The sequence below is a fragment of the Varroa destructor genome, unplaced genomic scaffold (genome assembly GCF_002443255.2).
Source record: "Varroa destructor unplaced genomic scaffold, Vdes_3.0 BEIS01000002.1, whole genome shotgun sequence".
NCBI lineage: Eukaryota > Metazoa > Arthropoda > Arachnida > Mesostigmata > Varroidae > Varroa > Varroa destructor.
Genome location: NW_019211455.1, coordinates 36882493 through 36898815, shown reverse-complemented (window position 1 = coordinate 36898815; position 16323 = coordinate 36882493). Strand labels below are relative to the sequence as shown.

General features: G+C 40.1%; 1 protein-coding gene across 1 annotated transcript; it reads right to left on the bottom strand.

Moving 5' to 3' along the window:
* Positions 1 to 40: 40 nt before the first annotated feature.
* LOC111244792 (low-density lipoprotein receptor-related protein 5-like) lies at positions 41 to 15974 on the bottom strand. Its single transcript, XM_022792216.2, has 12 exons — positions 14964 to 15974; positions 11338 to 11480; positions 10271 to 10383; positions 9563 to 9927; positions 8805 to 8921; positions 8303 to 8490; positions 6928 to 7885; positions 6373 to 6614; positions 4366 to 6007; positions 3808 to 4026; positions 3419 to 3634; positions 41 to 2905 (listed from the first exon to the last, which is right to left on the bottom strand). Exons 1-12 carry the CDS (start codon positions 15250 to 15252, stop codon positions 2262 to 2264), a joined length of 5136 nt encoding a protein of 1711 aa, XP_022647951.1. The 5' UTR covers positions 15253 to 15974; the 3' UTR covers positions 41 to 2261.
* Between the last annotated feature and the right edge of the window lie 349 nt (positions 15975 to 16323).

Genomic DNA, 16323 nt, shown 5'->3' with positions numbered 1-16323 from the left:
TAAAAGACCGCTCCTTTTAATAACGAAAAAAATTATCGCATTAAATATAAAAATTAATTTATTCATTATTCATTATTCGTCAGTATTTCATCAACATTGCCTTCATTTTAATATTTTAAGACACCCTTTATTGTAAAGGTTCTCGATTTGGTATCAAAGAAGTGTTCCGAGATCGAGCACAATTATGACTGATTCTAAGGTTTTCCTTAGCAGTATACAAGCCGTCACATATACACCGCAATTCTTCCAACCATTCGATAAAACGTTCAATAAATTTTTGTCTGTGCAAGCCCGTCAAATTCCCGTGATCTGAACAAGTAGTAAAACTATCTATCTTTACGCAGTCTGTTTCCGATCTCCTTCGAAATATATATAAGAGCAATGCTAAGGCTGCCTTCGCCACGCTGCGCTCCGTACTATGCTTGACCCAGCCTTAGGCCGTAATATTTAACACTTGTGTAATAGTGTCAACTTTAAGTTTAGAATAACAGATTCTAAATTTAAAATCGTTCTACAGAGATTACAAGAACGCAAGTAGTGAGTAGTAGCAGCGGTAGAAGGGCTTGTTGAGCAAAACCGACGCATGGTTTTTTTTGTGGTAAGCCCGTAACTTCAATTCATTAATCTCCTTCTCAATTCGCACATTTTAGCTGTACAGTTTTTACATATAATGCTAGTAACGAAAACAAATTCTTAGCATCTCACTATTTCATTTTTACAAATAAGAGTAGCTATTATATTGATTCTTTGAAGATGTCCGAGACATTTGTTGGTAGCCTTGGATCAGCACGTTTTTTTTTAGTTCATTGTAAGTAGCGCTAACGGATGACAAATAGTTACTGTAAACTGCCTTTAATGATTTTATTTGCGAGATGCCTAAGTATCAACTACCTTTTGCGTATTTCCCTGCCAGGTAGAATAGAAAGTTAATTTTGCATTTCATTTAAACGCCATGTACAGTGTACTGATATCGCCCGAAGGGAAAAGTAGATTGGTCTCAACGATCCGTCCCTGTAATAGTTTAGTGGGTGTCGTATTTGATTTTTAGTTCTATGGACACGTGATAGTGCAGCTTCGAATTCGGACACAAACGCACTTCGTTTCGTGCTGGGAGCTAGCCGTCTGATAGACTGCCTTACGAAGATGCCAGGCGTAAAACTAGAAATAATATTTGGGACAAAGTTGAGTGAACCAGTCGGCCTAGAAAATGGGCTCTATTGACAGATTGACGGACGAACAAAGGCTACTAATGACGCTACTACATATATTTGATAGAATAACAAATATTAGCACTCTGGCGGCACAAATGGCTATCTCGCACTCTATAGGATAGGTATTATACCCGGAGTAGGCATGATGCAGCGTAAATATTACAGTAAATGTCGCAAGTGTTTACGGCAATCTTTGTGAAACGTGATGATCTTTTGACTACATCATCAAAATATGTATGTTCGTATTTCTTGGATAATACAGAGCTCTATAAAAATAGTCACTTGGCGCATAATATCGGCCAGCTAAACGAATGAAAATATCTTATATATGAGTTACCATTGTTCTTATGGCAACCACTATCTGGACACATGAATCAGGAATTCGTGTATTTTGATCAAATGAACTAACATAAAAGATTGAAAGCAAAGTAGTGTTCCATATTAGGTGATTAAACGTTTTGAAGGAAGGAGCCACTAAAAAAAACTTTCCGAGGATGGCTTTTTTTATACGTTGATAACTATTTCTGAAAAAGAACGGATCTTCAAAGGAACCTACTAAATTAGGTGTTTACTCCTAGAGCCTTTTTTAAATAAGTTGACCTTTTTATATTTGTTGCTACCATCTATCATACAATGTCCCTGAACAAGCATGCTACGCCCGCTGTCACTTAAACAGGTGTGCCGAGAGAACTTAATTACTAGCTATATAATCCATGTGTATATATGGCATTTAGTTTTGAACGGTGTATATATGTATTCTATATTCATTAATGTACAACACCCTTCAGCTTTGTAGGGGCAACTATTTACAGGATGTATATATATATATATATATATATATATATATATATCATTCACTCACTAGACGGTATGCTCCAGAATCGTTGTAGAAAGTACATGACAGTCAATCGCACTGTCCTTTTTAATCCTACCAGTATTTTTAGCGTGTTTTATTGGAAACACGAAACTCGATCACGTTTTCTTCCCAGTTTATATTCGAGCAAAATTGTCTATTTCTCATTAACACTATTATTAGCACTACTACTACTGTCAGACGAATCTCGATTCAGTGTGGCCATTTGACGTGATGTCGCTGTATAGAAGGCTTCCTTCAGGGCTTGCTGGGGGAGGCACATAGCCTTCTACACCGATTCCAACGTTATAGTTGTTATACTGATACAATGCTGCGTCGGAATCTTCGCATGCATCTGTTGAGCAGGGGGTGTTTGGTCTTTGACCACGTGACGACGTTGTTGCAAAGCGACTTCTGCCTCGATTGCGTCCCCGCCGGGCGGGCATCGCTCCGCCAAGAAACGATGCATCTGAGCCAACATAACCCCCAAACTGGCTTGACGAACACGTCGACGATGGGACAGAGCGCCGAGCTGTCGCTTTGTGATAGAACGATGACTCGTATGATTGGACTGTAGCCGGAGATGGTGGTGGGTCGTAACGGTACATAGACGTCTTCTGGTCCGACGAAGTGGCTGACGAAGCAATTGAAGGCCCGGTCATGATAGTGTGACCGGTTACTGATGGCAGGCTAAGACCTGGTGGGTGAACATGATAATGAAGCGGCATATCTTGTGGGGTTTTCGTGTCCCTCTTACCGCACAGGGTTAACACAATGAGAATGACCACCACAGCGATTATGCCTATGAAAATAATTGGCCAGTGGAGCCCTGCCGGATCACCTAAAAGTCAAATAGACCTTTTAGAAAATAGACGAATCTCAAAATAAAAACAGTGTATATATATGTATATATATATACTTGTTTCTTATGGAATGCGAGTAACTAAAAAAAACAATAATGGACAATTATAAGAAATCCATTATACTTGTATGTACTTCAAGATATGCGTACTCTTGTTATTTGACAGTCATAAAAAAGCACTGTAAAGAAATGTTAATGTTATTTGCTTATTTATTTAAGCAGTCATATAAGAAATCAAGTTTTTGCCCGCATCAAACAGTCGAACAAATATGCCTCTTTTAAAAATTTAATGAAGTGCGCATCTAGTTTGTAGTTTAAAACAATATTAGCTATTGCCTATTATAGAAGCAGTGAGCTGGATGCAGTGGTACGCATTCTTAGATATCATTGAACCTCTCCCAAATACATCTTAATTAGTTGACACCTATTTCCAACTATCGCCAAACGTCACGGAATAGTATCTTACTTATAGGTTGTTAAATGTATACTTACTTGTAGAAGTTAGAATTTCATTGGGCTGGCTAAGCAAGTAGCCGGCTTTACAGGTATTGTTACAGCAAGAGAATTCATCCGATCCATCCAAACAGTCCTGAGATCCATCGCAAATCTTCGAAGCGTCTATGCAGTTCTGAGAGCCACTATGACACTGAAAGTGTCGTGTCCCACAGCATGAGAGCTCGTCGGTCCGATCGGCGCAATCGTCAATATCTGTAATATTAACGTAGAGCATATGGCTATAAACGCACTCATGATGAGGAGAAGGGTGATGATGATAATTGACGTTTTAAATATTCTTTCTTACTTGTCTGCTTTACGGCATATTTGATTATTATTATCAATACATTAGCAAGTAGAGTGCAACGAGAATATCACGTACGCACCATCGCACATTTTATCTGGTCGAATACAGACGTGACGACCGGTCGCCTTCTGACATCGGAAGCCGCCCGGGCAGCATGATCCGGAATTCTCAAGACTACCCTGACCCGTACCACCTCCATCAGTTTTACAATCTTGCGGTTCGCAATCGATTTCATCCGAACCGTCCGGACAATCCCGGTGTCCATCGCAGACCCGTTTTGAGGGTATGCACTTGTCAGCTATAATTGAAAAGCAACGCAAACCATTCATACTATGCTCTCTGTAAACTCCATCCAAGAATCCTCACTAAGTTAACTTAAAGCCTATGTACGTATGCGTTCAAACGCAATTTAATGAGGGGTCCATCAAATTTAGTTGTGGTTTACCTAATAAGTAAACCTAAGATGTACGGCGTTATTACGTGAATCGTATGTTTAAGAAATGGCCTTATATTCAATTCGTAAGAAACCATACGCGGTAGAAAATGATTTTGTATATTTATTTTATCCACTATATATTGTAGGAATTTAAGCACATTTATGGTGAAAAATTTTCTTTGTATACGCATAAATACAAACCTGCGGAAGAACATTTAAAATGATCAACTTCGGTACAGCAATCTAGCTCATCGCTTTCATCGAGGCAGTCCTTCTTGATATCGCAGCGATCCTCCAACGGGATGCACCGTTTTCCACCACTATGACAAGTCCATTCGTGAGAGCCACACTGAGCTACATCGCACGAACCTTCGGCGTACTGCGTCGGGCAGGTACAGGCAAATTTGACGTCGCTTTCGCCATGCGCTAGACATACATGTGAACAAGGACATTCATGCGGCTTTGACTGCGGTAGGTCTAATGGCGGTGTGTAGACATCTGTCAGATGCGACCGTCGAGTTATGAAATCAGGCTGCTTTTGGCCGGACTTCTTGTCATAAATCGAAATTTCTTGACCGGCACGAGACATCACAATAAGTTTAGTATCGTAAATAGAAAGCGCGTATGCATCCACTTTAGTAACCACAGTGTTATGGAACGTGCCATCCAATGCCATGCTATAAATGGTTTTGGTCTCCGGATTCGACCAAAATACAAGGTTATCGATTGTATCTACAACGAGATCCGATGGCATCTGTTTATCTCCTTCAAAGATCTTCTTCAAACTGGTCCCGTCGAATGAGCAGCTCATGACAGAGACACCGTTGTTGTTTTGGTTGACGAAAACCAGCAGCGATTTTTGCGGGTGTACTGCAGGCAGTCGGGGTTTCTCGAGAGCTACAATTACGCCGACTTGCTTGAAGTTTCCCTGCGGCATTAGCCTTGCTATATTAATTGTGTTCCGATAACTGCACACCCAAAATAATTGGCCAGTTAGGGGGTCCATCGCAAAGCTCTCTAAATGTGAACCATTGTTTGTCGGCTTGAAGGCCGATCCAGAATTTCCGCCATCATCTCTTGAACGAAAGATCTCTTCTCTCCTGCTGTCAAGCCAGAAAATGTAGCCCGAGTAGATGTCAAAATGGAGAGAGCGAACATTTCGCGCTTCAATTGGTAGTACGATATCCGGGCTATCCTCGTCAAGTAAAATCCGACTAATTGAGTTTTTCTGCGCGAATAGGAGGACACTTTGGGGGAGAACGCATGATCCGACATTTGGTTCGGAGTCGCTGAGGAAATAATGAGTGGGACATGAACAATAGTATGGTTTATCCTTTGAAGGTGCAGCTAGGCACAAGGACCCACAGTTACCGTTCGACATTGCGCAATGATTCCAACCGAGTTGCGACGGCCGATGCATAATCTTTAGGTCGGCGATGGTCTTGCCTTCATGCTCTGACCATACTTTGACAGCCAAGTCTGGACGGCCAACAGGTGCAGATACAACATCGGTACTGCCATCTGTAAGGAGGACAGTCCCACCATGTACGGCCAAACGATTAGCCCTAAACTTAGCGCTCCAGAGAACCGCTCGTCTCGATTTGCCACTGAGTTCGGCACTTTCGATGCTCTCGCCATCGCTCCAATAGATTTTTTTATCAACGGGGTCGAGGCTAAGCGATCTTGCCACTGACTTTGTATCAACCAGCTTGGTCCTTTTGGAACCATCGAGACGACACCGATCAATACGAGGGTGCTCTCCAAAACTATCTACCCAGTACAGCTGTTTACCTAACGGATCTACAACTAGTGCTGCAGGCTTCATATCCTTCCACAACAAGACCTGTTGAATCAAAGACCAACAAAGGGAGGCGACAAGAAGATTTAAGTTGCTTAGAGAAACATAGTTACAATGTATCGGTAATAACTTAAAAAGCAATGCTCCTAAAAGACATGGGGACCATAGAATATTCAAGTCTAATGCCTTCCTAGAGAGTTACATTATCCAAGAAAAAGAAGCTGTCAGAAAAAATATTTTGAGTTCAAACAAAATTCGAACGGTGTCTGTTTTTGTTGCTAACCCATTTTTTTGCCAAATCTAAAACCATTTTTTTCAACTCTCGGTCATGTCTTATCCAGCTGTAAGTCGACTTCGACTTTTCCACCTCCGGAGATACGAAAATAAAAATCAGACAGTCTTTAACATACCTTGCGATAAGCTCCATTGAGTCTGCTCATTTCTAATCTGTTCGAATCGTTGTCCGTCCAGTAAAGGTTTCCAGTTAACCAATCAACGGCCAAACCAACCACATTTTCAAGCCCGTTTTTAACCACAGCTTCAACTCGGCTGGGCCGCTCGAGGTATGTCCGACAAATGCTCTGCTCAATTGAGTCTACGAAGAACACGCTACCTTCAGCCCAGTAATAGTCGATCGGTCCCACAGCTTGAACTAAACAGAAGAAGGATAATTATCAATCCATGGTAAGAATTAATTAAACAGAGTGATACAGTCCTAGCAGACAGAGTTAAGAATGGCAAAACAGAGATTTATAAACCGTAAAATTTACGAAAGTGTTGATACTAGAAGGCATGCTGTGCCGACAAGGGTATGTTTCAAAAGTGACATGGCTAGTTCAAAAAACATAAATGTAACAAAGTTAAAGCCAAGTTAAATCAGACCATTAATGGGTCAATTAATTTAGATGTAAAGGAGCTTTTTTATTTAAAGGATATCGCCAATTCTCATTGAAACCCGAAATTACCCTGACTAATTGTGTCCGAAGTCGCTGTGCGAAGACTGCTGTTGGACATTAGCTGTGCTTGAGTTAGTCTACCATCACGCGATGCTACCAACAAAATGGGTCGATCCACAACACAGCTTTTTCCGTCCTCAGTCGACGTCATGTTGTCTGGACACGCACACACCTTACCTGCAGGCGTGTTCAAGCACAAATGTGAACAGCCCCCTCCGCCGTGGCAAGGATTGCCCTCAGAATCATCAGCTTCAGCGTTCTTCTCATCGACTTCACTTCGGATTCCTCCCGCCCAAAGCATCATCATATCTTGGATATTGGACAATACCACTTCGCGTTTGCCCTCAGCGATGTCAAACCGCTCAAGGACACCAAGCTGCCACTCGCTCCAGTAGAGGCTGCCTTGGTGCAGCGTTAGTCCAAACATGTGCGGCACATCTTTTTGTAGAATCCTCCTCGCAGATCCGTTCATATTAGCTTCTTCCACACGATGATATTTGGCATCGCCCCAATACATCTTTTCGTGTACGCAATCAAGTGTTAACCCATTCGGCCATGCAACTTCAGTGTCTATTAAAGTCTCACGTTGGTTGCCGTCAACGTAACTTCGTTCGACCCTGCCTATACCCCAATCGGTCCAGTAAATTTTTCCGCCACCAGAATCCACAGCAATGGCCCGAGGCTTTATTAGTCCTTCGGAGATTATTGTCCTCCGATATTTTCCATTGAGTAGAGCGACTTGAATGCGGCGTGCTTCCGAATCCACGAAGTATATATTCCTCGCTACGGAATCTAATGCGATTCCATCCGGTACGAAGAGGTCTTTATTAATAATACTCTGCTGTTGAGTTCCGTCAAGCTTTGCACGGTTAATACTTTTCGTTATGTCATCGGCCCAATACAAGAAACCTTCCTTCCGATCGAACTCTACTGAGACGGCATGCTTCACTCCACGAAGCGGTAACGACTTAAAATGAAATGACATAAACTTAGTTAATTTAAACGATCTATACGATTTATGTGTGAGTGACTGAGCCAACTCCAATAAGTCAAATTCACGATTCGAGCAAATTTAAACCAAACCACCAAGGATCGCATTTATTTTCAAAAACTGCTAGGATAGGCAACGATAAAAGTACCCTTCTACCTAAATAAGTGGTTGATATATAAACGTAGCTCTAGTATGATTAGGCTCACCGGTTATTTCGCACGTTTAGATAATGATCCCCATAAATAAACAGCGAATATCTATAAGTAAACTGCTCGACAAGGTCCCATTTATGCATGTAAGTAATGTTAAAATTAATTATTAATGTTTATTGTCCAAAAAATAAGATATTAATGAAAGACAATCAAATTATATGTCAAGTTGGAATATACCTACCACTCGGGTATGATCTGACGTGTCGAGTGAAATGCCTTGGATTTCCACCTTACGTGCAATAAATAACATATTTCCCGCGCCGTTCTCACAGTTCCTCTTATCGTTACGAAGGCGAACGCCCGTAGGACATGCACAAGTGCGTTTCGTTGAAGATCGCGATGTTAAAAGGCAGAGATGTGAACAACCTCCTGATTGTAAATATACCAGTACAAAAGAAAATGAAGCCATATGGTAATGTATTGTGAAGTAAAGCAATTAGTGAATATATTTAATGCATATACAGCGCTGGCTGGTATGCGTATGTATACATAAGAACCAAGTTTAGCAGTAACATTTGGCTCGATCTGCTTAAAAAATGCACAAATCCAAGATACAGTTATCAGTAACAAAAATCTGTATACGTTAATTCTACAAGTGTATACGTTAATTAGGAAATAGACTTAATAAAGGAAAATAATGCGCCTATAATTGGAAAAGAAGTAAATGGACACTAATTCTTTACCGTTATTTTCTCTACATGGCGAAGTTCCGTTTATAGGTTGTTGGCTAGATGCGTAAAATTTTATATCCAGCACAGACAAATGCAGATCTGGCCATGCTTTTCGTATTTTGCTTTGACCTGTATGGAAGACAACAAAAAATGCTTTTAAATACATAGCATAAATAATTATAGCGGACAAAAATTAGAACAAGGATTCCACTAAACTTAATGAAATAGAGAAGAGCACCTGTTAAATCCATAATGTTACCTGTTAGCTCAAAGTATAATATTTGTTGAAGCCGATCTAGCTTTACATAGATTCCCAGTAGCAACAACTTTGGAAACAATTTTTCTTATCTTTAACGTCTAGTCATCATTATAAAAAAAAAATATGTAGATATCAGCGCAATTTTATAAACCTGTTAGGCACCCACAGAACAAAACGCCCATAAGACTCACTTCAATAACAAACACTGCACGTACAAATCTATTTGTATGTGCTCCGTGGAATAAGATAGCTGAAGAAATTTGATGTTCAGAATATTATTATTAGGTCTTAAAACGAAAATTTCTGCTTGGAAAAAACCCAAGTTGTTATGGAATATAGGACTATAAAAATAGAGTGACTTCTATTTGTTTTACAGTTGAAGAATACTTGAAAATACTAGGTGAACAGGTGTAATGAACCCTTAATTAGGCGTTGAAAGCGACATTTTTGAAACTATTTCATCAAACATTTTATAGGATTCTATTGACAGGATATATTACTTCGTACGCACCTGTCTTGAGCGTAGTATATATTGAGTTATTTTGCCAATCTGTCCAGTAAACGTTTGGTCCCATGACTACAATTGCATAGGGATGCCCATCATATTTTTGTACAACTCGTCGATCACCGCCGTCAAAGTTCATGGAGTAGACTTGAGACACTTTCGCGTCGCTATAAAACACGCGAGATTCTTCAAGGTCGACGGTGATTCCATTGGGCCAACCGAGATCATTTGTGCGCACAATTATTTTCCTGTCGCTTGAATATCCATCCATTGAAGCTCGTTCGATCTTGGCCTTTTCACCCCAGTCGGTCCAAAAAACAAAACCGTGACTAGGCACCACCGCGATGGAACGTGGTAGCTCGATGTCTGTCCTGTGAAATGAACGTTGAATCTCAAAATGTTAACCTCCTAGTAGAGAGAAGCGACAACGTATTTACTTTATTAACAACCATCTTCTTATCACTTGAATTTGATGTATAAGCAATAATCCAAAATATTATATTGTAATAGGCAAACAATACGAATGATATATCGATTTAGAAGAACTAAGTAGCAAGCTAAAAACTCAAGCATCCCACACGTGGACTCGTTTTTCCTTCATCATTTATTTATTTTAAATTTAAAACGTTCTCTTTTTTGGTCAATAGAGATTATTTGGCTGATAATTATAGGTATATGTTAAAAAAAATTAGCTATAAATAGATGGTTTCATACCAGTAAAGAACCTTTCGATGTTTTCCGTCAAGTTCGGCCACTTCGATGCGGCGCAGCTTCGAGTCTGTCCAGTAAATTTTTAACGTGACCCAGTCACAAGCCAATCCGTCGACCTGACAACAGGAAAAATGAAAATAGTGCGTTTAATCTGATACAATTTAAAACCCTTTAATGCTATGTTTCGTATCAACACCAAATAAATCCTTTTGGGTATTGTCGACGAACATCGTAAACAGCGTGACCATTTATAGATCTCATCGAAGAATAAAATAGCGAAGCGTTGTTAGCTTTAGTCCAGGAAAAATTTAACTAATTGCATAGATATCGTGGCGCTAATAATCTTTTGTACTGTGCTACCGTGAACATCATGCTCTTTATGATTGCTATGCAATGGTGTAATTTGTTTGATCTATATCAGGCCTATAATATAAAAAGGTAATATCGTTTTAACAGTAAAAGCCATCGATGGAACGTTTGGATGCCAAAGGATGCTTCCTTTATATAACCCACAAATAACAAAGGACGCTGCAGTGAAACAACAAAATACATTGTAAGTCACTTCAAGAACCTTTCATCCAAAACTCTTGAGTTTATATCACATAATTGAAAAGCATGTATATATGTTTATAACAATGCGTCGCTAAATAACTTCTAATAATAATATAATAAAATAATGAGTGATAAATCCTGATGAGGTTATTTGCTAGTTTTTTTTTTATCTAAGTCGCTCGCATGAAAAATGGAAAATGTTCCGTTTCCAATTTTAATCTACTAGCAATGCTCAGTATATCAATTGTAGTCAGGCGTATAATTATGCCTTATATACGCGGGCTAACTTACAAATATCACACGGCCTGACTCATGGTATTATAGTGTCGTTTAAATCAAGCCAAGCCGCGGTGCCCTGTCAGGTACTGTGCGGGAGGCGTGCTGTTATTTACAGTAGCCCCTTGAAAAAACAGCGGAAAAAGTCGAACTCAAAAATAAATAGAAGAAAATACGAAAAAAGGTATCAATGTAGAGAATATTCACCCTAACTTCATACGTAATTCGATTAATTATTTTACCTGTCCGAAATTGTTGATGACAACTTGATGAGCATTCGGCTGAGTAGGGGTGAATGCCCCAAGGACCGAAGAACTGCTTATAGCCGCAGGCATCGGAGCTCGCATGATCCTGTGGTGCTCTACATCTGTCCAAAACAGCGTACCTGAAAACACGAATTCAGGCTTCGTACTAAGGTTGGCCATTTTTGTTTTCAAAATAGCTTACTGGCCATAATTAAGCATATGAAAAATGTACAGTAATATAAACCCTATTTTATGGACCAAGAATAGACTATTAAGCATGACTTGGAATCCATAAACATACGGTATTCTGGTAGATGTAACAAAATCAAATAAAAATTAAGCAATTGTCTGAACAGTAAGTAGAAGCTTGTGATAATAACATCGCATGTGATTTCCGAAATCGTTTTCCCGCATACCATCAAAGTTTCGTCAAGCTGAATTTAACGTTATTATGGAAAGCGCAGATGTTATCCATCAACAATATTTTAATATGATGCTTAAGGGTAAATTTACATGGTATGGGTGACTTGGCTAATAGTCCACTGCTAATCATTCCAGTTGCTCGAAGATAACTGCTGGGAAGGTCAATATCATCACTTGTACGAAACACATCTACATACTATTATTTGTTCCTGTACCAGACGTTTGTTTCCTTACAGGTATTCCAGTGAGGTCGTCGAATACCTTCCTCTTCCGAATCCTTAACCCGAGGTAAAGGTAACGACAATTATCAGAAAAATCTCAAGTCAACGGCGTGTTAATATCAGCTCGAAGATTTTCATCTGAACCCATATACATACGTTAGACTCGCTCTACTACTGCTATCCAAATCACTGGTACAATGAGACTTCGAAAAAATTATGCATACTCAAAATATTTGCGATAAAAATATTAGCTAATATAAAAGCTGCTATGGTTAGGTCGCACCGAACAGATACGCTGTATTGGCGAAATTCCGAGAACGTGAAGATGAACTTAAGGGAGATTATTGCCGCTTTTTTCAGCAAGTCAGTGCAAATTGCGTGTTACAAATATTGTACACATTGTTATTTCTATCGCGACAATCAGTCACTTCATCCTTCGGTTTGACATTGCCAGTTGAGTCTCTTCGGGATGAGAATATAAATAAATAACGAACTTCTATTGCATTCGATGACCTCGATTCGATGATCTGATCCAAACAAACAATTCGAATCATTCAGGTTAGCCTTTCGAGTATTCGACTGCGTCAAAAAATTTACTACATGGTCCACCTGTGGCAACACAAAATCCTCTTTCTATAATAGGTCGGTAATAACCATTTTGAAAGACCTGCCAATCAATACTGCAATATCGGATAATATGTACTATATATTATATAATAATAATAATAATAGAAAAATAGCTCAGGTATTCTCAACTTCACGTGCATTTCCGCGCGCGTGAATTCAATTCCATTCTCGCCCTTAGTACAATTCGCATAAATGAAATATTAATTAAAGTATATATAACAAAAGTACAAATATTATAATTAACCAACAACGCATCTATTCTCGCGCCTTCTAGTTCGTATAGTAACTTCGATAACTTGGAATGCCATGATGATTTTTAACAAATATTTAGTTGGAAATCGGTATATATTTGATGATTTAAAAACGTATTGCACAGGATGAGTAAAAAAATCTAATCTAATTTTGTGGTTTACGTCAGTTTACTAATCGACGTTGACTAGATGTGTGTTTCATAAATTTCTAGTTCATTCATGATTTAAAGATGAACAGCTGGACAGTTTTGCAACAATAGTCCACGTCGATATAATCGAGTGGAAAATGTACATAGGGAGAAACAACTGTTATTGCAAATCTACACGGCCAAAAGATCGTCGGAGTACCACAGATAGGAGCTATGGACAGTACTTCGTACATGTAAGAACTTTGAGGATCTTCTAGAAGGTAACACTAATCCAGCAAAGAAAACTAATTCGAAGAGAAAGCAGTCAAGGGCGCCAGTATTATTCCGAAAAACTCTAATCTTTTCTGATATTTTGAAACAAATCACTTTTGTGGCAACTTCCAGATATCAAACGCTTAAGTTTTCTGAAACCTATGCAAGATAGTTGTTTCATTTCTAGCTGTCTCAATATTTGTCCACTAACGGTTTCCCTTAGATTTTACGTTTCATTGCGAAAAAATCTCGCGCCTTTGTAGGGATTGAGTGTCAAATTCTATGGTTTCCTCAGTAAAAGAAAGCGCCGTTAGATGCAGTTACTACTGGCTGGTGACGTCTTCATATTAAGCCGTATTTCCATGTCCAGTTTCCTCTAGCATTCTCCTTTCCTTCGAGTTGATACCGGTGCGTTCTCACCCGAGACGCTCCTAACCCTTCTTAACTGCTTAGAGCTATCATCTTTTTCAAACTACGATTTCTTAGGAGAGCACTCACAAGAAGTGGAGTTGTTGCGCTATACATCGTAAGCCTGCTGTAGTATACAATAGCAAAGCCTCTCGCTGAGCCGATTGGTTTATAACGATTTGGATTCCCACTATCTCAACAGAAACCACTGCATTTACTTTGCCCGGGTTTCCTAAGGATCCGCGGAAAAGCCCGCCATTGCATTCGAACTCCATACAAAACCGAGGTGACTCATTACAAGAGTGATAGATAAAAAGCTAAACTCTTAATAAACGCTATCATTATAGTTCAGCAGAAAGCCATAGACTTAAAACTCAGTAGCACATATAAATGTTCGCAAAATCGCATCATAGACTTACTTGCCTTATATTATTTTTAAAGCCATTTCTATGGCACTCGTTATGTTAAGACAAGTTAGGTTTTAACTTATCTTAACATAACGAGTGCCATAGAAATAGCTTTCATAGCAACATTCATTTGAAAGTTAGGTTTTAACTTTCAAATGAATGTTGCTTGTACCTATTATACAAGCAGTTGTAACGTACGAAACAAGTAACAAACAAACATTTATTTAATTAGATAATTCGAAATCCAAATCTATACTCCATATTCAATTTATAAATATTTGAAATAGTTGATTATTTTCTATGCAAATCAAACTGTATTAATCGAAATCAGTTTTTACGCTAACAACTCCTTTGTTGGTGATAAACATGAGGAAACATTGGCAACAGATTAGTCATAAATATCTGACTGAGTCACAATAATCGTGTAAAGTGGAAAACTTCTACAAAATCCATACAAGCTCACTATTGAAGGAGTGAGGATATTCTTTTTCTGACAACATTTCACTGTAGTAAATCTAACTGACCAGTAATATCGCCGATATCACAGTAACTGATTCTATTTACCAGAATAATATATTTATTCTTCGATTTAGACTTTGAGTTTAATGTTCATGCTGTCTCACCTCAAGCTCCGTTGGTTGACTTGCACGATTCGGAAGAAGCGCAGCAAGCGCTAATAGTGAGCAGAATCATCTATTGGCTCTTATTTGCAAGCACACAAGGTATATATCTTTTCTAAAACTACTGCCAACTATTGAATACGCTTCATGCACATCAATGTAAGTAAGTAATGATATTTTTTTGCCGAACTCAATTTGGCTTGACCATTGAATCGCGCCGCATATACTACACTGTAGTACTGGATTGAGTTGTAGTCTAGCATACCTGCTGAGTAGACAAACGACAGGGCGACAGCTTCGTTGGTTTTGTCCACAACCACCTTCGAAATGTTTCGTTCTACTTCGAGAGCTCGAATATCCTTTCGGTTAGCTATTAGCATAAGTCGTACTTCATTGTTAAAGTTGCCATTATTCCCAGTGCTTACACTACTACCCCCTGCTCCAACTGCTTCCACCAAAATAATCCATAAGGATAAAGCTAACACTGCCAGCAGGGACATGCAAACAAATGGTCCATGACAAGCTCCCCCGGTCTCGACCCGTCGTATCCACATGATCGGTGCCGGAGAAGATTCACTACGCACAAGACTTCGCTCGTATCAACCTTGTTCCTTCTGACATTTGTCCCCACTCACGCGACTGAGCCACGCAAGGCAACATCGAACAAAATTCATTCGCAAGGTATTTTTTTCTTCAGGTTTTCCGATTGCAGGCCACTGCTGTTTCACCGCTGCTGGATATTACCAAAATCGACATTCTTCATAGCGTCTTCAGCAACGCCGAGTGTTCCACCCTGTGTTCCCTTGCTTACACCTCGCGTAACTACTATGCGCACCATCTTCCATCCATTCGACACTGGCGATAACGTTACTTTATTATTATTGTTGTCATAATATAGTTACACACTGTATTTGATCCACTGGGGCTTAGGATGTCGAACGAAACAACACAGAAACGCTTGGTGCTCGCTGCGGAGGATCTGCTATGCGGCGCTGCTACTGCTCGCACCCATCGCTTTACGACGAGCCTGTAGCAGCAGCAGCAACAACAACATGCACACGCTGCAGATCGGCTACACACACATACATACGCACAGATACGCAAAACCAGCAGCGACGACAACGCGACAAACGCAGACAAGCCACCTAGCGAACCACTTTCGAAGCAGACAGCCATCGGCCTCGTACCGCTAGTGCATGGAAAGCCCCCTATCCACTTACTTAGATAGCGAGTTAGTTAACCTGCTTGCCTACCTGCCCGCCGCCTAGCGGCTCGCTGCACAGCCATTCTTAACAGCCAACACCAGCATCGCCAGCTAGAGCACCAGGAAAGACACCAGCCTCCTCCTCCTCCTCCTCATCCTCCTCCTTGTCCTCCTCCGCCATCACCGTGACCGCTGGCAGCAGCAGCAGTGACGGCGACGGTGGCGGCGCTAGCGGCAACAGCCGGGACTGGTCTGCGGGCGTTGCCGCCTTCTTGTTTCTTGATTTTCTTTTCGGGCTTTTAGTCTTGAGAGAAGCCTACGAGAGTTTGCTGATGCGATCGACGCTCGTTTTCGGTCAGTTAAAGTGATCGTACTCAAGTCTCCACACGATCACAACTTGCCAACAGCGGTACTCGCTCCT

Coding starts and splice junctions, on each gene's coding strand:
- LOC111244792 (XM_022792216.2), bottom strand. CDS start 15,252: ATGTGGATACGACGGGTCGAGACCGGGGGAGCTTGTCATGGACCATTT. Junction 10,384..11,337: donor TCATCAACAATTTCGGACAG/GTAAAATAATTA, acceptor TCCTGTTGTCAG/GTCGACGGATTGGCTTGTGA. Junction 3,635..3,807: donor ACCAGATAAAATGTGCGATG/GTGCGTACGTGA, acceptor TTAATATTACAG/ATATTGACGATTGCGCCGAT.